At 43.8% G+C, this 23704-nt stretch overlaps 1 protein-coding gene across 1 annotated transcript in view; it reads right to left on the bottom strand.

Moving 5' to 3' along the window:
• Positions 1 to 23704, bottom strand: part of LOC306909849 (serine/threonine-protein phosphatase 6 regulatory ankyrin repeat subunit C-like) — a 41942-nt gene that overhangs the window by 6131 nt on the left and 12107 nt on the right. The window contains exons 2-13 of the mRNA XM_079483930.1: positions 22451 to 22565; positions 21551 to 21633; positions 18693 to 18765; positions 18538 to 18606; positions 15073 to 15213; positions 10839 to 10898; positions 10637 to 10748; positions 4405 to 4476; positions 3362 to 3563; positions 2510 to 2597; positions 1133 to 1250; positions 427 to 646 (exon numbers count right to left, since the gene is read on the bottom strand). Of these exons, the coding sequence (XP_079340056.1) occupies positions 427 to 646; positions 1133 to 1250; positions 2510 to 2597; positions 3362 to 3563; positions 4405 to 4476; positions 10637 to 10748; positions 10839 to 10898; positions 15073 to 15213; positions 18538 to 18606; positions 18693 to 18765; positions 21551 to 21633; positions 22451 to 22458 (1246 nt within the window). The 5' untranslated portion in view covers positions 22459 to 22565. The remainder of the gene's footprint in view (positions 1 to 426; positions 647 to 1132; positions 1251 to 2509; positions 2598 to 3361; positions 3564 to 4404; positions 4477 to 10636; positions 10749 to 10838; positions 10899 to 15072; positions 15214 to 18537; positions 18607 to 18692; positions 18766 to 21550; positions 21634 to 22450; positions 22566 to 23704) is intronic.

Genomic DNA, 23704 nt, shown 5'->3' with positions numbered 1-23704 from the left:
TCCATCCCACCATATTATCTGCAAGGCTAAGTCCTGAAATAGAAGTGGTCTAACGTACAGGTACAAGAATGGCAGGGTTGTGTTAAAGCAGTGGTCACCAACCCTGCTCCTGGAGATCGACCATCCTGCAGACTGCAGCTCAAACCCTGCTTCAGCACACCTGTCTGTACATGTCTGGCAAACCTGAACACCTTGATTAGAAAGTTCAGGTGTGTTTGATTGAGGTAAGAGCTGAAATCTTCAGGATGGTCGATTTTCAGGAGCAGGGTTGGTGACCGATATGTTAAAGGCATGACAGATTACCAATACCAACATTTTTCGTTTCATGCAACAATGAATCTTGCCCAATAGATTGTCTATTACAAACACATAATGTCAATTTAACTTTATGCTCACTTTATGACGTGGAAAAAGTGGTACTCTTACCGTGGTAAGCTGCCCAGTGAGCAGGTGTGTATCCACTGTAGTCTAACAGAGAGTCAAGAGGGTCAGAGAGAGCTGCTGCCTCCAGTAAGAGTAGCAGTATTCTTGCATGACCACAAGAGGCCGCCAAGTGCAGAGGGCTCCTGCCATGAAAATCTCTGCACAGAATGAAGGCTCCATGGACCAGCAGCGCTGAAACACACTGTTCACCACCAACTACTGCCTGAAATAAGAGGGGTGACTGAGTACTTAAGCCCGTGGTATACTTATTTTCTTTACAGCTGAATGCACAGCCTTGCAAAGTATACTTCCCTCAAATCATACCACACATGACGCATGCTCATCACAACATAATGCAATACTTCCCAGGGTCCACTTAATATGCATGACTTCATTGATGTATATCACTCACTGTGAGTGGTTGTCTATGAACAATGGAAAACAATGTTTGGCAGTGAGGAAGATTCCGACTCGTTTTGACGGAGGGGTGCAGCAGTGTTGCCAAGTACTTGGTTTTCCTGCAGAATTGGGCTACTTAAACTCTTGCTGCGGGTTGTTTTTTATTCCACAGGTTAAAGGTAGCAGGATTTTTTTATCCATCAGCTGTCATTTTCAAAGTTTTTAATGAATGAAAACATTTTTATCAAAATTCTGCTGACTTAAAGAAATCATAAGATCCCTATGATTACAAAGGCACACATACACTTACTGCATAGTGAAGTGCAGTGTGATTTCTTCTCTCGCCAGTGTCTGGTTTGCTTCCTCTCTCAAGAAGCATGTTGACACAGTCAGTATTACTGCTCAGTGCAGCCAACATCAATGGAGTCCTACAGACACCACAACTCTATGTTTACAAGAAAAATCATTCAAATTTGTAAAAGAGAAAGAGAAGAAGGTAACACTTTATTTTGATTAAGTTGCAAATTTACTTAATTTGCTTTAATATTTGGGTAACTAACACATAAATTACAATTATAAAGACAATATCGCTTTTATTTAACATCATGAAAAGGTAGAAATACTGGATGCAATATTTGTGTGCACGTTTAAAAAATAGGTTATATTTTTAAAGCGATATTGTCTTTATAATTGTATTTTATGGGTAAGTTACCCAAATAGTAAATTGCTGTTAATTTACTCACCCCAGTACATTCAAGATGTGGGTGGCATTGCTTTTCAAGAAGATATTTATGAAGATATTTAGTTGAATTCATGAAAGTCAAATTAATAAAAGTAATAAACGCCAATACATTCCGAATCAAATAAATCCCTGCTGCTTGTGACGTCATAAAACCAATCAATTTGTCTGTACAAGAAAATTAGCTCTATTATCATAGGTATGGATATTAACGCATCGTCGGGTGAATTCCAATTGCATTCGTGTACCCTACACAGTTAGAAGTTACCACAGTTCTTCTCTTATCTGAGACAAAAGTTCACATGGTGTAGCCTTCCTGCAGTTACTTTAAAGGGCACAAGGCACGTTGACTAGCAAACGCGGAGACTCATAACCTACATCGTAGCCTACACATAGTCGCATAGCCTACAGGTAGCCTACGCATTGACGCATACCCTATGCTGGAGGATTTATTTGTTTTGAACTGACCAACTGATATCCTTTAAATTTATACACAACAAATAAATAAAACAGAAGAAAAGGAGGAGGACACTGCAGCATCTGAAACAGACTAAAATCCTATGGCAATATTCCCTAGGATTGTTCTGATGAATGCTCCGTGTAGGGAAAATAAGAGGCATAAGGGCTGATATCAGGGCAAGAATCAAATTCCATAGTGATTTTGAAGACCGTCAAACCAGAGATGTGTATCAGCAGAAACGAATCTTTTTTCGGGATGTTTATACACATCAATGCACATTTGGGTCACACTAGTCTAGAAAATGTTAATGCAATACTTTTAACTATTAATCGCGTTCCTCTAATGTAATATTAGATGCTTCTGTTAAGGTTAAATAGAATTTTTTTATAACCTCACCAAACAGGCTTGAGAGATACTGTTGAGTTGGCAAAAATGTAGACACATTTTATTGCATGACATCATTTAAATACTGCTAAAGTAAAACATACCGTCCCTGTATGTCCTTGAGGTTGATGACATCCGTCTTTTCAGCTCGTTTCAGCAGCATGAGCAGGCAGTCAGCTTGACCTTTCGCAGCTAGTAGGACCAATCTTACATTTAGTCAACAATGTGATCTATAGGCTCTTGTATCATCTCATGGTTTGAGATCTCAACATGTTTGTAAAGTCATATAGTGCATCAATTTCAGTTGTACAACATTCCCAACAAATTAGAAATTGTTTGAAATAAACCTAATTTCTCTGTATCTTAAAATCTGTTATTTTACTATCATCAGTAGGGCACATCATTACCGATGCACAGGTGCATGTTTGCGACCATAATGTAAAGTAGCAATGGTTTATCTTTCATTAAACATCGTTGGCATTCTGTCAGTGTTGAGGTCATTCAAGTTAAATGTTTGTTTAATGTTAATTAATAATTGTTAATGGTCGATTTTCAGATTGGGCAGGGACAGATGTAAAGGTTGAGCACACAGCTTTCAATCACACATTGTTTAATTGACCAACATTATCTTTGCTGTAGGATTTATCATCAATGTTGTGTATGGTGGGGTGGGCAACATTTTGATTCATAGATGGATCACAAACCAGACGTGGATGATTCTGAATCGATTTACAAATGTATTTTTTCAAAACTTTATAACGGGATGTTATCTGAACCAAAAGGCAGAGATCAAGTGTGGGAACAGTGCCGCACACGGACAGTTTATAGAGCGCACATCTCATGCGCAGCTACACAAGCAGTAGAAATCCAAATAAACTGCCAGATAAACAAAACACATGTTTTACAGTTATTGGTAATATTCTAACATTGTCTAATATATAATAAAAAAGACAGACCAGCAATATGTAGTGGTGTCCACCTATAGTTGTCCTCCCTGATACTGCATGAGGCCTCATAAAGCAGCAGTACCTCCACACAGCGGCTGTGACCCTTTAGAGATGCCAGATACAGTGCTGTACGACCTCCAGAATCCTGCACATCTACATGAACCATCGTCTCTAACAGCACCCGAAGGGCTTCACTGTGACCATTATAAGCCTGACAGAGACAATTCACATAAAATTATTTCATTCATTACTGAGAGAGAGAGAGAGAGAGAGAGAGAATGAGACTACACATTTAATATTTATTCAGAATTCTAGAGATTACTCGGCACAAAAGGCTGTCTTGTTCACTCACTAGTTTCATATTTTTTTATATAATTGTCATTCATTAACCTGGAAACATTACAAAACTTGGCACAAAGAAAGCAGGCAGTTAAAACACATTCACATATGCAATGAAAATGGATTTGAAAGCATCTTCAGCTTTTTAAATATTTTAATTCACAAACCAAAATTGTAATCTGTGCTAGTTTAATGTTCTATTTGCTTAAATGTGCAATGTGGAGAACAAAAGAAGGATCCATTGACAGAAATGCAACATAATAACAATAACAATGTGTTCAGAGGTGTATAAAGACATTAATGAATAGCCTTCTGTTTTTATTACCATAGAATGAGCTATTTCTATCTTCACACACCTCAAGTCCTGTTTCATGGAATTGGTCGGGCTGCAGCGCAAATGTTTCTACATTAGCCCTAAACGGACAAACTGCTCCAAAGAGCGCATTTCGTGATTATGTTATCTCCTTCGGTGAAGAAGTGAAAACATTACGACATGGTTGTGCTTTGTCAGCCACCGCAGTGCTTTAATGGGGATGGGTAAGGAGTGGAGTAACCGGTGGTTACAAATTACAACCTCACCACAAGATGCCGCTAAAATCTCCACCTAGCTCCTTTAATAATCCCTTTTGTGAATCAAGCACTAAAACTGCAGTAAACATCATTTGAATTTGTGTGCAGACAATCTTTGCTTTTTTACCTCCCAGAATACTTACAGCTAAGTGTAAAGGGCTTATGGGAACAGAACTCTTCACATCCTCCACACACTTGAAAGACATTTCTAAGAGCTGTAAAAGACAATTACACAGACAATCACTCTGAATACATCATAGGGATCAAGTTAATGTAGTAGAATTTTATGTTTCAAATTGTATGTGGATTAAAGCCCCAGTGAACCGAAGATGGCGATCGTTTTATTTATTTTTTAACTCTGAAGCATTTCCGAGTGAAACAGAATTTCCAATTGATTTGCCCTTTGACTGGATGTATATAAATAGGTGTTTTATTTTCAAATGAAACTGTAAGCAGACTGACACTTGAAGGGGAGGAGATAACGCAGCGGTCGGGAACCTATGGCTCTTCCGGTGACTGCATATGGCTCCCAGACAATTTTGAGTTGAAAAAAAAATTTGAAATGAATCCAAAGTTTGGAACGGATTTTAAAATACTTGTGATATTTCTTAATAATACCGTCTCATTTTAAAGTAAACAGAAATTAGTTTTGAAGATAAATTCCGTGGATCACAGGTCAGGGAACCAATGGCTCGTGATGAAAGAAAGTCCAGGTGAAGAAATAAATTTTATCATTTAGCCAACTAGTTTATCCGCTTCAACCCTTGTAACGGAAAAGATGACGAAAAGTAAGAATAACGATGATTACCGTGCAGTCCAGGCCGTGTGGACAGAGGAATTTGCATTTGTGGACAGAGCAGGATCTGCGGTATGTCTAATATGCAATGATAAAATTGCATTGATGAAACGGTCAAATATAAAGCAGCACTTCGATACGCACCATGCTTCATTTGCATCGAAATATCCAGCGGGGGACAGCAGGAAAAGGGCATGCGAGGAGCTACAGCGGAGAGTGCAGACGAGTCAGCAGCAACTATATGTGTGGACCAGGCAAGGTTACGGGAATTCCGCTAGCTTTGCGGGTGCTTTGGCAATAGTAAGGAATGGAAAGTCATTCACAGATGGCGAGTATGCCAAAACATTCATGCTTGATGTGGCCAATGAACTGTTTGTTGACTTCCCAAAAAAAGACAAAATAATCAAACGGATAAAAGACATGCCCCTGTCAGCAAGAACTGTGCACGATCGTAGCATCATGATAGCAAATCAAGTTGAGGAAACACAAATTAAGGACATAAACGCCGGGACATACTTTCCTCTCGCGTTAGATGAGTCAACAGACGTTAGCCATCTATCTCAGTGCAGTATAATTGCCAGGTATGCTGCAGGTGACACACTGCGTGAGGAAAGCTTAGCTGTTTTGCCAATGAAAGGGACAACAAGAGGAGAGGATTTATTCACGTCTTTCATGGTGTTTACTAAAGAAAACAAACTACCGATGGATAAACTTATTTCTGTCTGTACTGATGGTGCACCCTGTATATAGGGGAAGAACAAAGGATTTGTAGCGCTTCTCCGTGAACATGAAAAGAGAGCCATCCTAAGTTTTTATTGCATCCTGCACCAGGAGGCGCTTTGCGCTCAGACGTGTGGCCAGGAGCTTGGTGAGGTGATGTCGCTGGTCATTCGAAACAGGTCGTCTTCTGCACTTTGAAAGACTCCAGTCTTTCAAAGTCGTCACTTCCCACGAGGCGTCAACTGACGAGAGAGCGCTTGGCTGTCTGGTTCAGGACACCCGGTGGGCGTGTGACATGCCGGGGCTTTTCCACCTGCTGTCTCCACTGGAGGCTGCGCGCTAGGGCCTCCGTGTCGAGGGGGTCCTCGTCCAAGGAATGCCCAGCGGTACTGGGTGGTGTTCAGGGAGGCGACAGGTCCCCCTGTGCCCGCCCAAACCACACCCAGGCCAGCCCGCAGGGGTGGAGTCATCACTTCCCACGGGGTGTCAACTGACGAGAGAGCGCTTGGCTGTCTGGTTCAGGACACCCGGTGGGCGTGTGACCTGCAGGGGCCTTGCCACCTGCTGTCTCCACGGGAGGAGGCGTTTTGGGCGAGTTGCGATGACTGCAGCGAGCGAATGCCACCCTGAGGTTTAGTACGCTACGCCGGTCGTGCTGTCCGGGCCAGTATGCTGGCTCTGCACGAGAGGCCGGAGCCTCATCAGTGCAAGCAGGACAGCTAGCAACTTGAAGGCAGTGATCTGCCAACGCAGGCGGGGGCCCGTCCAGCGACCCGACACTGCGCGCCAGTTGCACACCGCACCCGCACCCCGTAGGGAGGCGTCTGTCGTTCCACGACCGGCCTCAAGACCTGCTCGGGGTTAGGATGCGACGGCAGCAGGCGTAATGACGATACGCCTACTGCCAGTGCGCCACGCTCTCCAGGGAACTCATCTCTGTAGTCAGTGCTGTCGCGGTCCCATGTGCGTCAACCCGAGGGGGACAGGCCACCCCCGAGGACACCATGCCCAGGAGCCTCTGAAACTGATTTCAGGGGACCGCTGGCTGCTGCCTGAAAGTTCAAGCAGCTCAGCACTGACTGTGCGTGCTCGTGAGCGAGCACGCCGTCATGGAGACAGTGTTGAGTTCTCTACCAGGAAAAAGGGGAGCTCCGCGCCAGGGAGAGCTGCTCTCTTTGTCCCGGCTGACCCGTTACTGACATGCCAGCCCCTCGACAGTGCCGAGGGAAACTGTACATGAGAGTATGCGGTCAGTTGTCATGAACCACTCCTGGCGTCTGACAGACACCAGGACGCGCTTCTGCGCCTCCCGAACGGCACTCTTGCAAGGTGCTGCTCAAGGTATGCAGCGACCCCTGGTTTTGGGGATGATGAAGTGCGGCTGTCGAAGCTACTGGACATCTTGGCCGAGGGGACGGTTCGATCGCCTTCGCCAGAGGGGTGGCAGCCCCGGCCTGGAGCACAGGAACATCCCTGCCTCTGCTGAGGTAAGAGGATGCCTGAAGTCCGGCGGAGGTCTGGCGAGCTGGATCGAATGCAGAGACGGACCACACTCCCAGCCACCGTGATGGTTTGAAATGCTAACCAAGCACCCAGAGACCTCACAGGGGGGGCTGCGATCTACTTCATCAACCCGCGGGGGTTGGTTCAATGACTAGCAGTGCTGTTCCCCCCGGGGGAAACGGCTCTGCTAAATCACCTGCCAGGCGATGGCGCAGCTCGACGCACCGTCGAAGCGAGAGTGCTGAGGGCTGCTTTATACTCGTCATTGCGTGCCGCCACGACGCAACGTCGAGTTGCCGAACACCATCTTTCAGAGGGTGAGAGCGGCTACAAGTGGGACCCAGAGAGAGACCTCTCCTTGTGAGAAGGCGGGCACTAGGCCCCCGAAGGGGCCCAGAAGGTGTTTGGGACACGGCAGGGACCGCCCCATTCCGACCATCCAGCAACCAAGGCTGGGTCGGGCCCGATGGTTCAATCTCTCTAGGTGGTCCTTCTCTCGACGTCTTCCTCCGGGGGGCCACCTGCGGGGGCACCGGAACCGGAGTCGACGCTGGAGAAGGCCAGGGCTGCTGGGGCAGACCACGTGCGAGACCTCGACGGCCGAAAGGCGGCCGGGTCACAGCAGGCCGGTCTGTTTCTACACTGTCAAAAGGCTGCTGGAGCAGTCCTTGACAGCGCCACCAATCAGCCGACCTTGCGAGAGGGGAGTCGGGAAAGTGGCCTTTCTCGAGCTCGCCCCCCTGCGCAAGATTGGGTCCGAGGCATCTTTCCGGGCCACTGATGTGGACATCGTCCGACCCAGCCTGCGCTGCCACCGCGGTCCCCGGAGGGCCAGTCGGCGGCGGCACTACTTGGGTCGGTCTTACCCCGTGGGGCTCTCTTTAGCGCCCTGGCCTGCAGGGTGGCCATGGCGTAAGAGTGGAGGCAGCTTGGTCCACGGCACTGCCAGCCCCAACACCAGCGATGTCGAGACCTTACATGCCCTGGACGGTGAGCCTAGGTCAAGCTCCCCAGGTGCCCGCCGTCTGCAGATACCCGCGACAGCATGCTCCACCCAGGGTGCATTGACATAGTCCCTAGCTGCCTCCCCGCCCCGAGGGAAGAGAGGGCGATAGAGTCAGCTAGACGGAAGCGCGCCGAAGGGGGCGCTCCAGGTCCTACTGAACTCCTTATGCAGCTCGGTAAAACTTGGCACTTGAGCCGGGCCCAATGTGCGAGTACCCAGCCGCGAGCACCAGGGCTGCACCGCAACCCGACGCTCACGGCGGTCCGAGCCAGCATGGCTGACATCTTGACGTCTGCTCTCACCTGTGCTCGACCTCCCGAGGGAGGGAGCTTCAGGGAATCGCCAGAGTCTGATGCCAGCAGGTCGCGCTCCGATGTTGCAAGAGACACCTCATCTCCACGGCTCGTGTCCGAGCGCGTGGCTGAGGAATAAGATGGCTTAGGACCATCCTTGGGGAACTGCTAAACAAGCGAGACGGGGCGCGAGCGGTCCGCGAGCCGACCGGCTGACGGATTAACGCTCACGATAATCCCCACATCACCCTCGCTGCTCGCCACCGCTGACGGCAGGGCCGTAGCCGCTGTGGTCACAGAACGGGAAGCAAACGAGGTGGTGGCTTGCTCTTGACAGAACATAGCCAATGTGACGCAACGTCTGAATAGCCGTCCGCCCGCAGTGACGCAACGTCTGACTAGCCATCCGCGCGCAGTGACGCAACGTCTGAATAGCCATCCGCGCGCCGTGCGGGCAGGACGAATCCACGAGGCTGCCACAGTGGTCGGACCCCCGAACACTTGCGGCAACCACCGTGTCCGTCCCCGTCCTCGATGAGTGTACTGCACCCAAGAGATCAGCGGGCAATGCCACGCTGAGGAAATTGCTCTTTTAGAAAAATACCTCAGGAACTGCCAGGACGCCCAGGGGAATCTCCGCTGCACCGCGTCGTAGAAATCGGCAATTCGAAGAATGTCATCAGATGCGAAGGCTCCGAAGAACAAAAGGTGAATGAATGAGCACGCCGGCTCCCCTTTTACACCCGGATATCCGGGGGGGGCCCGGCATGCAAATTTCATTCGCCAATTTCATTGGCCTTTTCAAAATAGTCAGAGATGATTGGTTCTCAAGGGCGAACCCCATCTGTCGGCTTCGACACAACGTCGAGAGACCGACAGAAAGGGAACGTATGTTCTGCCCAAGCAATCTTAACTAACACCATCTGAAGTGGATAGCCACTGGAGGACGGAAGAGCCTTTTCAGAAATGAAGATTACGAGGGCACTTGATTTTTAAAAAGAGAATGAATTGCAATGATACTTTATTTATAACAAACACTTCAATATGAAAATGAGCCATCTTAATATCACAGGAACTTTAATGTGAATCTCAATCATTCATAAAACTGTGGCTTCATTTCCCAAATACTTTTTGGGGTCCTTTTAAAATAAATAAATAAATGTCTAAAAATATATAAACAGTGTTTATTAAAGTCTTTCTTAAAGATGTTGATTCTGGAAATTGACTGGGGGTCATTTACTTCATTTAAGAAATGGTTTCTATAGAATGTTACCTTCATTTTGTGTGGCCTGAGGGCGAGTAGTTTAACAGAAAATTTTCAATTTGGTGATATCCAACCCTTAACACAATAAAGCATTGCTGGGATGAGGTGGAATGAAGGGGCACGAGAAGATAACACCGAAGGTATAATAGTTTTGACATTTTTATTGGTTTCATTTGATTTTAGTTTTTTACTTATTTGTTAATAATTTAGTAATATGTGACCCTGGACCACAATATCATTCATAGCACAGGAATATTTGTGGCAAAAGCTAACAATGCATTGTAGGGGTCAAAACTTTATTTTTGTGAGTGGATGAGGCAAAATCACTAACAAAAATGTCCAGACACACGCCTACAAACTTCACTCGCTTCTGGCCGCTCTTCAAGTTTACTCTCTATGACAAGCTTAGAATATCAGTTTTCAGGTTTATCTACTCTCCACAACGTCATTGCAGCGGAAAGCAAAAAGAGAGCATTAAAACAAAACGGTTTCTTCTTATCAACAGCCTGCTACAGCACCTCTGATTAACAACCTTAAAGGCGATTTCTCATTATTTGGATTTTTTGCACCCTCAGATTCCAGAGTTTTAAGTAGTTGTATCTCGGACAAATATTGTTATATTCTAACAAAACATACATTAATGGACACTCATTTTCCAGGAATGACAATGAATAAAAATAACTTAATTTACAGGGCTACTGTTACCTTACACACATGAGCATTTCAAAGCCCTGTTTTTTATTTCAGACCAAGAGCCTAATACACATCACATTTGGTGTTTGGAGTTCATTACCAGTTTTAGATTGTGTTTCTTGCCGTGGGCAGCTGCATAGTGAACTGGACTGAACCCTTCATTGTCAAGCAAGGCTGGATCAGCACCATAACTCAACAGAAACTTTAAACACCTGCAAGAACGCACAACACATGAATTGTTAGGTTGAATTGAACAGGGAGGTCAATCTTTTTTGTTGTAAAACTATAAATTGCATCTTTACCATAGGGTCTCCTCATCACAATCATTGCTGCATTGTTGGTCAGGACAGATCTGTTCCACTCTATGGGACAAACACATACAGTAAACTTATGAAACTCTAAAACACATCATTTGAAATATTTATTTAGTCAAGTGGCTGTAGTGTTGTAGTTCTTCCAGTATAAACACCAAAGTTGAAACAACATTACAAAACAAACTACAGCATGCCTGATATGCTTAAATATATAATGATATATTACAAAACTGTTATTGCCTCAAATTGTCATCAGAAGATGGATAGATACTCTTTCCATCACTGTGCTGCATAAAACTGCTGAATAAAGGCACGTGTTGACATTTTATGTTACATAATGAGAGTTTCAGTAGCACCATTCATTCACAAAGCTGTCTGTTTAAAACACTGTTATTCTTCTTAAGAGACATGGTGTAACAGAACCACTTAGACGGCGAGAGCTAAGACTTCAACAATGTTTAATAAACAGACAGGAGAACAACAGGTAAGTAATTTTCATGAGATATTGACCGATGAGAGTAAACTGGTATTGATAGGAGATCATGGACGGCGGGCAGAGGAATCCGGAGAGGTGCCGTTCGTGGATGGTGAGATCGTGACAAGCTTGGAGATCTTAGAAAACTTGGAAACTAGCTCAGTGGAAAGAGGTTTGTGGGATCGGATTGCTAAGAATCTTCAGAGTAGCTGAGGACATCGTCTATGCAGACAAGAACAAACTTGCTGAGGAAATCCTGGAGAGCATTATGCATAAAGTCTTGGAATACTGACAGGGCATTGACTACTCCGTTAGGCATTACCAGATATTTGTAATGACCAGTAGGAGTGATGAAAGCCATTTTCCACTCTTCCCCTCTCCTATAAGTTGCCTGAACACAACAAAATTGTGGCTCAGTATGAATTAAAAGCAATGCTAGATATGGGGGTAATAGAAGTTTGGTCCCTAAAACAGACGGCTCAGTACGGTTCTGTGTGGACTATCGCAAGGTGAATGCTGTGTCGAAATTAGATGCATACCCAAGGCCATGAGTTGACGAGTTGCTAGATCGACTAGGTTCGGCTCGCTTTTATTCAACACTGGATTTGACGAAGGGATATCGGCAGATCCCCTTATCTCCCATGTCTGAAGAAAAAACAGCCTTCACCACGCCGTTCGGTTTACACCAATTTGTCACCCTTCCTTTTGGCTTATTCGGAGCACCGGCCACTTTTCAGCGCCTCATTGACCGAATCCTGCGACCCCATACAGCGTATGCCGGTTGACTTGGATGACATCATCATTTATAGTAATTATTGGCAGCGGCATATCCAACACCTAAGGGCGGCCCTAAAGTCGTTGAGGGCGGCCGGGCTTACGGCTAACCCGAAGTGTGCAATTGGGCGGGTGGAGGTAAGGTATCTGGGCTTCGACTTGGGCCATGTTCAGGTGCGTCCCCAAATTGATAAGACTGCCGTGGTGACCAAAAAGGAGGTGAGGCAGTTCCTGGGCTTGGCGGGATATTATCAAAGGTTTGTACCTAATTATTCGGCACTCACAGCCCGCTGACTGACCTCACTAAAAATGAGGCACCGGATACCGTCCAGTGGACAGAGCTGTGCCAGCAGGCTTTCACCCAAGTTAAGGCTGCTCTGTGTGGCGGCCCGCTATTACATGGCCCGGATTTTTCTCTCCCCTTTCAATTCAATTTTATTTATATAGCGCTTTTCACAATTTGCATTGTTCCAAAGCAGCTTTACAGGGGAAAAAAACAAAAGGGTAAAACACAGAACATGAATAGTTTAACTTGTTATAAAAAAGACCTAGTAAATAATATCTAATGTCAGCATCTCCTGGTGGTTTATTTAGCATATTTTGCATTAAGTGAATGCTTGGCTGAAAAGATGCGTCTTTAAGCTAGATTTAAATTGGGCGAGTGTGTCTGATCCTCGAAGGCTATTCCAGAGTTTGGGTGCTACGTATGAGAAAGCTCGACCCCCTTTGGTGGATTTAGTTATTCTAGGTATTATCAAAAGTCCTGCATTTTGAGATCTTAGAGAGCGTGATGGGTTGTAGTGTGATAGAAGCTCTGTTAGGTAGGTAGGGGCTAAACCCTTTAAAGCTTTATAAGTGATTAAAAGAACTTTAAAGTCAATACGATACTTAATGTGTAGCCAGTGAAGGGTTGATAAAATTGGGGTTATGTGATCGTATTTTCTGGACCTGGTTAGAACTCTGGCAGCTGCGTTCTGAACTAACTGTAGTTTGTTTATTGATGATGCAGGACAACCACTAAGTACGAATTACATTTGTCAAGTCTTGAGGTCATAAATGCATGAATAAGCTTCTCCGCGTCAGCAACACACAGAATATTTCGTAACTTGGCAACATTTCTTAGGTGGAAAAAGGCTGTTTTTGTGACATTTGAGATGTGATTTCGAAATGACAGGTTGCTGTCTAATATAATGCCTCGATCTTTTACTGTATTTGTTAGAGTAACCATACATCCTTCAATTTGCAGTTTATAATCAGAAATATTCGGTTTGCGTGTCTTTGGTCCGATAAGTAATATTTCTGTTTTATTAGAATTTAAAAGAAGGAAATTACAGGTCATCCAATGTTGTATATCTTCAATGCACTCTGCCAATTTGGATAGCTGGGAGGAATCATTTGGTTTTGATGAGATATATAGCTGAGTATCATCTGCATAGCAGTGGAAGCTGATTCCATGTTTTTTAATAATGTTTCAGAGGGGCAGCATGTATGTGGAGAACAGCACGGGTCCCAGAACCGATCCCTGAGGTAATCCATAATTTACTTGCATTAGATTGGATGATTCTCCATTTAAATGGACAAATTGATGTCTGTCTGACAAGTAAGATCTTAAACCACTGTAGTGCCTGTCCCTCAATACCGGTATAATTGTGTAAGCGATCTAGAAGTATGTTATGGTCTACGGTATCGAACGCAGCACTAAGGTCAAGCAGGACCAGGAGTGAGATGTTACCTTTATCTGATGCTATAAGCAGGTCGTTTGTAATTTTAACGAGCGCAGTTTCTGTGCTATGATGCGATCTAAAGCCTGACTGAAATTTTTCGTGCATGTTGTTATTTTGTAAGAAAGAGCACAACTGAGTCACACTACTTTTTCTAGTATTTTAGACAGGTATGGGAGATTTGAAATCGGTCTATAGTTTCCAAGTTCATTTGGATCTAAGTCCCTCCGCCCAGGGATTCCCCAGGGTCTCAGAGCATGTAGGCTCAGGTGCATGTGCACTTTTAAAAAACAGCGCTTATATTTTCTTGACAAATTAAAAGATATAAAATTTAATTGTATATATTTAGAATGATGGATATAGAAATGCACTACATGTTGCTTGATTACTTTGCTTGACAGCATGGTGCATGTAAGTTTACATGTCATAATAATAAGGAACTAGACTTTAGACCACAGCTGTAGACCTGAAGTTCTAACTATGCAACTTTGGGATGCTGGTTGCGATTGATCGTTGGAACAAAGGATTTGGGTAACACTTGAATCATTGAACTATGCTGGGACAACAGAACTTGCGACCATAGTTGGCTGATGATGCAATTGTGAATCGCACCTTGGTAAAACTGGTTTAAGCTGATCCACCCAGCCTGGCAAATATTGTACCAGCAAGTCTTTCAGCCTGCTCAAGCTGGAACCCACCTGCTAAACACTAGTTTATTGGCTGGAAGACCTGCTTAAAAAAAGTGGCCAAAACGCCAGCCTGCTTGACCATCTTAACCAGACAGAACCAGGCTAGGAGACCATTTTAAACCAGCCAGCCAGCCAATGCTGGTTTTAGCTGTATTTCTCTGCTGAATATGGAGCTTTTCTGCCCACTGCCCAGGAGAAATGTATGTTTCTTCTGAAAATACACACATAATTTGTCTACAAAGCTGTTTAAGTCCCTTCCACTGCATCTCTCTGTATGCCGAAAAAGCGGATTTTAATTTTGCGGCACAAGTTACTGTTCATTTTGAAATCCCACATTCGGACATATGAATCACACTTATGTGATCGTACTACTCAAGCTGTTAATGTAAACATGAATGGTGAATGCAAGCTGTCAACTGTCATGTAAAAGAAGGGATCTGTGCCTTGCAGAGTACAAACACAGTGTCTGAGGCTGGTTGAACATCTACTATACCAAAAACATACACTGCAATTATCTTTCTTTTGTTGTTCTAACAGATAAGCTAAGGGGTAAATATAAATACCTGTGTGAAGTTTTGGCAGTAGCTCCATAATGCAGTGAACTGCATCCATTTATATCCAGTTCATTAACATCAGCACCGGCTTTTACCAAAGCTACTGTACATAGATACAGGCCATTCATTGATGTATAGTGTATAGGAGACCTGCAAAACAAACACACACAAAACATTTTTACACCCACACAAAAAATGTATAAAATGGTCCGAGGCAGGTCCGAAAGTCTGAGACCATCTTTAATTGTAAAATACTCTATGTCACATCTGCATCTAGTGCTTTGGGACATTGCTACAAAATGTCAATGCAGGAATTTTTTAAGCTATCTTACTATATTTCAAGAATAACAACACTTGCCTTTTCTACTGATTTCAATGGTTTATCTATATGGAGTACAAAACATCTTGACAGTTAGAAATGCCCTGAAGTACACCAGTTAAGGATCCAAATGCAGAATTAAATAGGAAAATTCTGAATCATATGTATAACCATACAAAATAAACAAAACAGGAAAGAGGGCAGAAACCAAGACTACACTGTAATCCGATAAACAGCCACAAGATCAAAACCATGATTACTCTTTAAAAACTGGTTAATGTACATTCTGAAAAACACTATTAATTTTTTTACATATCTGTGGACAAATCTTGTGGAACAAATTAACGTTTGTCTATTCAAAAGTTCTGTCACTTTTCATTACGTTTATTGAGTTGGCTTGTGTGATTTCGGTTTGACGGCTTCAAAAATTTTGTGCGACAAGGCTTGCAAGGCGGCATTGGGAGAGGCAGATCCTTGGTGGAGAGCCATACCCGCACACCACACACATAGGCAGGAGGAGAGGGCCTGTGACGATCGGCCGCTGCTTTGGTTTGTCCTTCGGTCCGGGCCAGAACCCCTCTAGGCTTCTCCCAAGTGTGTCAGCGTCAGCAGGAGTTGTGGGCGTTCTCTACCCAAGAGAGCTGATAGCACCAAAAGCTTGGGTTACTGGATGTCAGACAGCGGAGCGTTCTACCAAGATCTTGGTTGGACCAATCGCATTGCCTGTTGGTCTGTGGTGAAAGCCTGAAGACAGACTCCTGGAGGCCCGATCGGTCTACAAAACTCTTTCCAAAACCGGGCTGCCTGGCATGGCTGGTAATTCACTCTATAGCCGCAGCAGCATCGATTAAGTTCCCCCTTGGCTCCCCCAAGAAGTGCTTGGCAGTTGTGGGGGGGGGGGAAACAGTTTGAAGGGCAGCTGGGCGCGGCCGGTGGGAGAGTTTGAGCATGGAATAGCACCCAAAGGACTCTCCGTATTATTATATTACCGTATGGTGGGCTCTGACATTTAGCAAGCACTGGAAGGCAAAGTGGCCAGCCTTACTACAGTACAAATAGAGGCCCTGAACCAGAGGCTGTTGCTTCTGCACCGGGTGAGGCGAGGGTGTCCCAGCTGCATGGGTTCTGAGTCGGAGACGGGAACAGCAAGAGCCGTCGTCCACAGGAAAGGTGGCTCTCCACCCAAAGAGCGAGACTAATGAGTGACTTGATCACGTGGCCTGTCTAGGGCAGCCAGTACATCGGCGATGGTATGATTGAGTCCTTCAAGGAAGCGAGCGTGCAGCATGCTCTCATTCCAATCGCAAGCAGACGCATGAGTCTTGAGAAATGTGAACCCCAAATGGAGAGAATTAATTCACTTGGACGAGAAAGTAACCCTGCAAGGAGAGTAGACTTTTCAGCAGCTCGAGGGGATGTTGCCATGATGTGCAGGGAGAGCTGCTACTGGAGCAACGGTCCTTAGTGATGAAATGCAGTCAGCGGCGAGACCGGGAGACTTGATTTTAGGCAGGGAGATAATCCCTCAGGTCTTAATAAACACTCAGGTCGAGAGCAAGAGCTGTGATGGCTGGGGCAGCACTATATGGGTACAGTAGAAGCTGGAGAAAAGAGTCTGCTAAGTAAATAAATGGTAATGTAAAGAAACAGAACTCCTACAAGCTAGGAGCCTAAACAAAGCTAGAACAATTACTAGGTGAGTTTTAAATACTTTTAGGAAGACTCTGTCCACCGTCCCACCCACCTGTTGCTGAACAAAATCGGCACGCAGGATGACCCAGAAGCCTTCCTGGATCTCTTTGAGAGGGCAGCAGAGACCAGCGGCTGGCCTCGGGGTCAGTGGTCCATGCAACTGGTGCCTCTACTGGCAGGGGAGTCCCAGGTAGCTGCCCAGTGACTGCCCATCCAGAACCTCCTGGTCTACGATGACCTGCCGAAGGCTATCCTGCAGGTGGTCGGCCGGAGCCCGAAGAGCATCACCTGCCTATCCAGGAAGATGGCAGAGTGGGTCCAGTGCCACTGACAGACGTCCCTGGACTCGGCCATCCAACTGGTGGAGGACCATATGGTTGCGTGCCCCGGGGTTGGCGAGCCTTTACCAGTGGCATCTCTCTCCCAACCACCACGGTTAAATCGATTCGCACCAGCGTCTTTCACCCACAAACGGACGGTCTGGTGGAGCGATTTAATCGCACGTTTAAAAATATGATACCAAATTTTGAATATGGTTGGAACAACTCTTATTCACTGGGCGGGAGGTCCCAAAAGCCTCCACGGGGTTTTCCCCCTTCAAGCTTCTTTATAGACGTCAGCCCTGAGGGGTTTTAGACGTCTAAAACGAAACTTGGTAGGACGGACCTTCTCAAAGAAAATGAAATGTCGTGGACCTAAAAGCAAAACTCCATACATTGGGGCGGCTATCTATGGAGAACTTGGAGTATAACAGGGGAACCAATTAGCAAAATTCACCCTGGAAGATAAATAGCTTGTGTTGATTCCAAATTAGATTTTACTTGCAAAGTGGCAAGGGCTGTTTGAGGTCACACGACAAGTCAGAGAACACGGCAAGCAGAATTTGCAAATGTGTGATGACTTGATGCAAGGGTTATTGAAATAAAGCCAGTAGTAGCCAAGCCCAACTCCAACATATTATAATTAAATATGAAAAGCTAAATCAACTCGACATCTGCTTAAAGCCAGAGTTGTCGAAATTCATGATTAACAATAACAACAGTCTTTTAAGGTTTAAAGTAGAGTCAGAACTTATTTGCACTTGATGAAGACTGTAAACCATGTTAACATACTGGATGTTAACACAGTATGATGGCAACAAACAAATTAGCGACCAATGCAACGTCTATTTATGTACAGACATTATTGCACTCTCCCCTTGTATGCAAAGTCTTGTCACATGTGCCGTTTTAATTGGCTTCTATGTCGGTGTGGATTTTTTTTTAAACCCTTGCAGTGTTTTCTTGTTTTTTGCCTTTGACTTGTGCCTGTCTGACCTATGCTAATGACTGCATCCCATTAATCTCATGGTTTCTAACATGGTCCACCATGTTTCCTGCCAGCATAAGTACTGCTGTCGTCAAAAGTAAGACATACTGCACTAAAAATAGAGAACTCTAAATATAAAACCTACTATATTTTACCTTCCAAATATGTCCTTTTTATTCACATCAGCACCACAGCTCAACAGAAATTTAAGACATTCAACATTTCTGGCAACAAACAAAAAGAACAAAGAATGAATGACAACAAATTTTGAAAAGAATGTAAGCACATAATGCATATATGTTCAACATACCCCCCTAAAGCAGCTATATGCAAACACGTCCTTCCCAGGCTGTCCTGTGTGTTTATCTCAAGCCCTGTTGACACTGCATGTATATAAGACAAATGCACAATATAAGACATATGGTGGTTATAATGCTAATAGGGCTGGGTGATGTGGCCTAACAAATTTCGTACAATTTTAATAGAATTTTCTGTTTGTGGTGCCGCAGAAAATAGGTTGCACTGCTACCTTTGCTACCTTCAAACACATTTTTCAGCGGGCGCTGTTTGTTTTGTGTCTGATGCCGAAAAACCAAACCAATTCCAAATTACGGATGACACTGCGCCTTTCGTGGCAGGGCCTGAATTTAGTTTTTATACTGGGGCGAATTCCCCTTAAATGATTAGTGAATGGGGGATTTAAACTGTTTTAATATTACACTTTTAACATTAAAAATGACAAAATTTGTTTATTTTTTTGCAACAGAATAAAATCGAACTTTTTACCAATAACCTATTTAACTCTTTCCCCGCCATTGACAATTTATTTCGCCATTTGAAAGTCAACCGTTCCCTGCCAAAGACGAGTTATAACGGCAATCGGTTTTTGTACTGTTGTACAGCAGGTGGTGCTGTTACACACCTTTGGAAAAGTACGGAATCTCTGAATTTAGAAAGTATTTATCGGTTTTTAATCATTGTTTTGAGTGAAATATGAAATATGCTCATTTGCAATAATGGACCACTTTCATAACTGCACTAACTTATCTAATGCACTGTAACTCTATTAACTGCATTTACTCATCTATTGCACTGTAATCTCAATAACCGCATTAACTCATCCACTGAACTGTTAGTTCAACAACTGCATTAACTCACCTATTGCATTCCAACTTTAACAGCTAATGTCAATAATCTATGCACACCTAAATCACTTGCACTATTGTTTAGTGTAAATTATTATCTGCTCATATCCACCTGTACATTAATGTTCATAGTGTTGATGTTCATAGTATATAGTCATCTGTATATATTGTTCATAGTACATACCTACGGTCATATTTTCATAGAACATACCTACTGTAAAATATTCTCATAACTGTATAATATTTTCCTTATATTGTATTCTGTATTTATTCTAACTGTATATCCTGTACTTGCTAACTGCACTTCTGGTTAGACCTAAACTACATTTCGTTGCACTGTACTTGTATATGTGTAATGACAATAAGGTTGAATCTAATCTAAAAAAAAATCTAATCTGGGGGGAGTATTTGAATATTTTTTAATAAGGCTGGCAGGGAAATAGTTAAAATGAAGTTCTACAATTACTCTAAAATTATTACATGCATAGTAGTTGGAATGTGCTTTAAAAAATCATATATGTGCTTGAAATGCGATTCAGGACATGGGCTAGAGGAAACTACATAATCAGATCATTCTGCTGATCTATATGAGAGTCTGTTGTGTTCACATGTTGTAAGCTCAGTTTTATAGTGCGTGCGCGTCAATGGAGCGCGGTCAAGCGCAGTCGTGTATCACATACAGCTTTCTCCACGTTGTGTCGAGACAGACAGAATGGGGTTTGACTTGAGAACCTATCATCTCCGATTGTACTTTTAAAAGGACGAATAAACTTGCCGAATTCATGGCCCTTCATTCAACTTTTTGTTCTTTGGAACCTGCTAGGCAGAAACTCTGAGCTATAAATATCTCTCTGATCCTACTGGACTTCTACGGCGCAGAGCTGCGGACTCGTCCCCTTGTGTGCGACTCCCCTGGGAGTTTGGGTAGCCGAGTTAGGTGTCTAAAAGAGCAAATTTCCCTGAAATGGCCTACAGTTTACACATGTCGCCAGACAGGCATGATACTTGCATTCCATGCTGGGGCAGCATGCTGATGTAGCGTTTGTGGATACGGCATGCCCGGACTGCGAACATATGCCAGTCAAGGTTATGTAGTCACGGTTAGCTGTGTTCTTCGGGACGCAGCCACAACATTGACTGCTTCTCGGTCCGCGGTGGCTGCCAAGCCATTCGCAGCGGCGATGGTGATGTGGGGACTCCCTTGGACGTTAACCCACCGCAGCCACTGCCACGGACCACCCATGCCCCGACACACTCACTAACCTGGAGGGACTCATCTCATGCCAGGCCCTTTTCATTGCCTGGCGCCCACTTCTTTTTCCGTTCTTTTTCCCTGCATGTTTTCCAGGAACACAGCATCAACTCGACGTTGCATCGTGCAGCGAAGACTACAAGCATGTACCGACCGTGAATACCCCTCAGGTTCCTCAGCCCAAAGAGTTAAATGAATGTGCACGTATGTAGGGGGCAGGGACTGGCATGCCGTCCCATTTGCAAAGTTCATTGGTCTTTTACAAGTAAAATCGCAGATGATTCTGTCTGTCTCAACACAACGTCTCATCCCCTCCATCGGGGGGATAACACGCATTTATATGTTCAAACAGTTAGGAATATGGCTCTAAACGGAACTGAAGTTCAAATTATATAATTTGAAAGCTGAAAATCTTCACAAACGGCTTATCACTACAGATTCAAAATGTTTTCAGATTCAAAAGTTTTTCCCCATCATGGGGAAGGGCTGAGCCCATTCAGAACTATGGGAGCGCCGGTGGACGTTAAAGAGACATTCAAACAAACCGATGTAAAATACACATTCCAGTAAATCAATAACATTTATCGCCCAGCCCTAAATGCTAATGCAACATTTAGACAAAATCTACATAATTATGACAATAAGGGTCAACAACAAAATGTATAAAATACTTTTGAAGTGTAAAAATGTTGCAGTGTATACTACTTGCACTTAAAATTCTCACCAGCTTGCTTATCATGGTAGATACTTAAACAGGTTTATGATTTTTACCTGATGATGGTAACTTTTGCCAACAGCCAGAAAAGCGGTGAAGTAAAGCCAGGTGCTGTGGATACATCTTATTAATGCGTCGTCTGTGAGGTGATTGAGTAGAGCAAATTATAATTAAACAACATCAAGTTTGCAGTAATCTGAAGATAAAGGGTAATACATTTTTGCTGTAGTCAATATAATTGAAAAAGAGAATGACAAAAAAAACTACAAGTCAGTGTTTCAATCATACACAGCCAAATATGGACCAAAACATTTCAAATTACGGAAAGGTTTTGCAACCAATTTGGTAATCCAATTTATTATTTATTCAGTTATAATACTTATTTAAATGGTTTTGATTTAAAATTTCAGAATTGATTTGATTCATTTATTATAAATAGTAGATTATTTATCAACATTTGTTACTAAACCCTCTTACTTTGATATATTACTAAAAGACACATCAACATTGGACTTTTACTTTCAGTAACAAACACTACCTTTGCTTACACAAAGGTAGGCATTGGCACAGACAGCCCAACAAGCATTACCTAAAACAATTCAACATTATTAATTTGCCTACTCATTTTTTGATTGAAGCTAATCCACATGGTCTAAGTCTGACATAGGGCTGCTTGTGCTGTTATTATATAGTTTTAAGCAGACCAAATCAAAAGCTGGCGACTGCTTCAGGATGAGAGGTGAAGAACAGATATTCACATCCTCCAAAGGAGGATTAATAATTGTTTCAGGGAATTTCTTAAAAGATACTGTTTGTGATATTGAAAATCGGTTAAAATCAGAGAATCAATATTTGATTCTACATACAGCCCAAGATTTCACATATCTGAAATGGGAAATACAAAGTATATCCAGAATCTGGAATGTGTGTTCAGTTTATTGTTTGTATAGACACACCTGGCCATGTTTGCACCACTCTTTATAAGTGTGCTTATGAGCAGCTCATGACCATGTTTAGCAGCAATGTGAAGAGAGGTATTACCATCTTTATCGGAGCATTCCACATCTGCACCTAGAAGAGAAAATGTTACAAAAATGTCTAAAATTGACCATCAAAATAAATAAGTTTCTCTTCTTAGAAAGACTTCTTAGACAACAGAAAGGCACACGATTACTACAAAATATATTGCAAGGTGCCAATCGATTATGTTGAGAATTTTGAGTTTTTGTCCACATCAGCCTCAAAGGCGATAAACGGCAGACTCCAATGGTTTCTATATTAAACTGTTCATAAAAAAACAGAATAGAAGGCATTCTTTTACGACTATGACCAGGATAATTTAATCGCTGGTATAATGGAGGCCAGCTTGAAGAGCTGTGCAGTGTGTAAACCTCACTATCTGACCATTATTTTATTTTTTATTTTTTTAATGACCAAGATGGCGGCGCGTGAACATCGCGAGGCTCAGCGTCTCTCCAGTTTTAGCATTTATATAGTGTATTTCTTGCTCATCTCGGGTCTGTTCGTCCAGAACAGTTGTGCATTTACATCGTACACCCGGCAGGAGCGTTTGGATATCAGTTTACGCATGTCCGGAAGTTGCATCAGCAACATTCGACTCGTCCCTGAGATCGTCAGAACATCCGATGCAACGCATTCCACACGGCCGGGCGGAAGTGCTCGTCGGCGGCGTCAAGATCGTAAACAAAGGCGGGGGAAGAGCGGAGGTCTAGGAGCTAGGCTAAAGCTAACACCACACCGGCTCTCTTTACCCAGCATTTTCCTTGCTAATGTTCATTAGTGAACAAAACGGATGAGATTCGACTCCGCATCATCAACAGCAAAAGACTTTTGAACTGCAATGTCATAATCTTCACGGAATCATGGCTACACAGTAGGGTGGCCATACGTCCGGCTTTTGGCCCCCTGTCCGGCGTCCGGCGCAGCCTCAAGCCGGACACTCATTTGTCCTCCTTTTCGGAGTTGCGCTGAATCGCCCTTTAAAAACGCGCTGTAAAACCTTTATTGGGACGCAGCAGCATTGCGTCTGACGCCGTAAGATCTCCGGTCAAACAAATGATTGGCTGAAAGAGGTGTCAAATAGATCATTGGTTAAAAACGAAAATAGTAGAGATGATTTCCATGGATTTTGCACACTATGTCGCTGTGAAGTGGACGTTAGTAGTAAAGGGAAAGCCGACATGACAGCA

The sequence above is a fragment of the Barbatula barbatula genome (genome assembly GCF_947034865.1).
Source record: "Barbatula barbatula genome assembly, chromosome: 20".
In the NCBI taxonomy this organism is placed as follows: domain Eukaryota; kingdom Metazoa; phylum Chordata; class Actinopteri; order Cypriniformes; family Nemacheilidae; genus Barbatula; species Barbatula barbatula.
The sequence above is the reverse complement of the archived record's forward strand: the minus strand, read 5'-3'. Positions and strand labels throughout refer to the sequence as shown.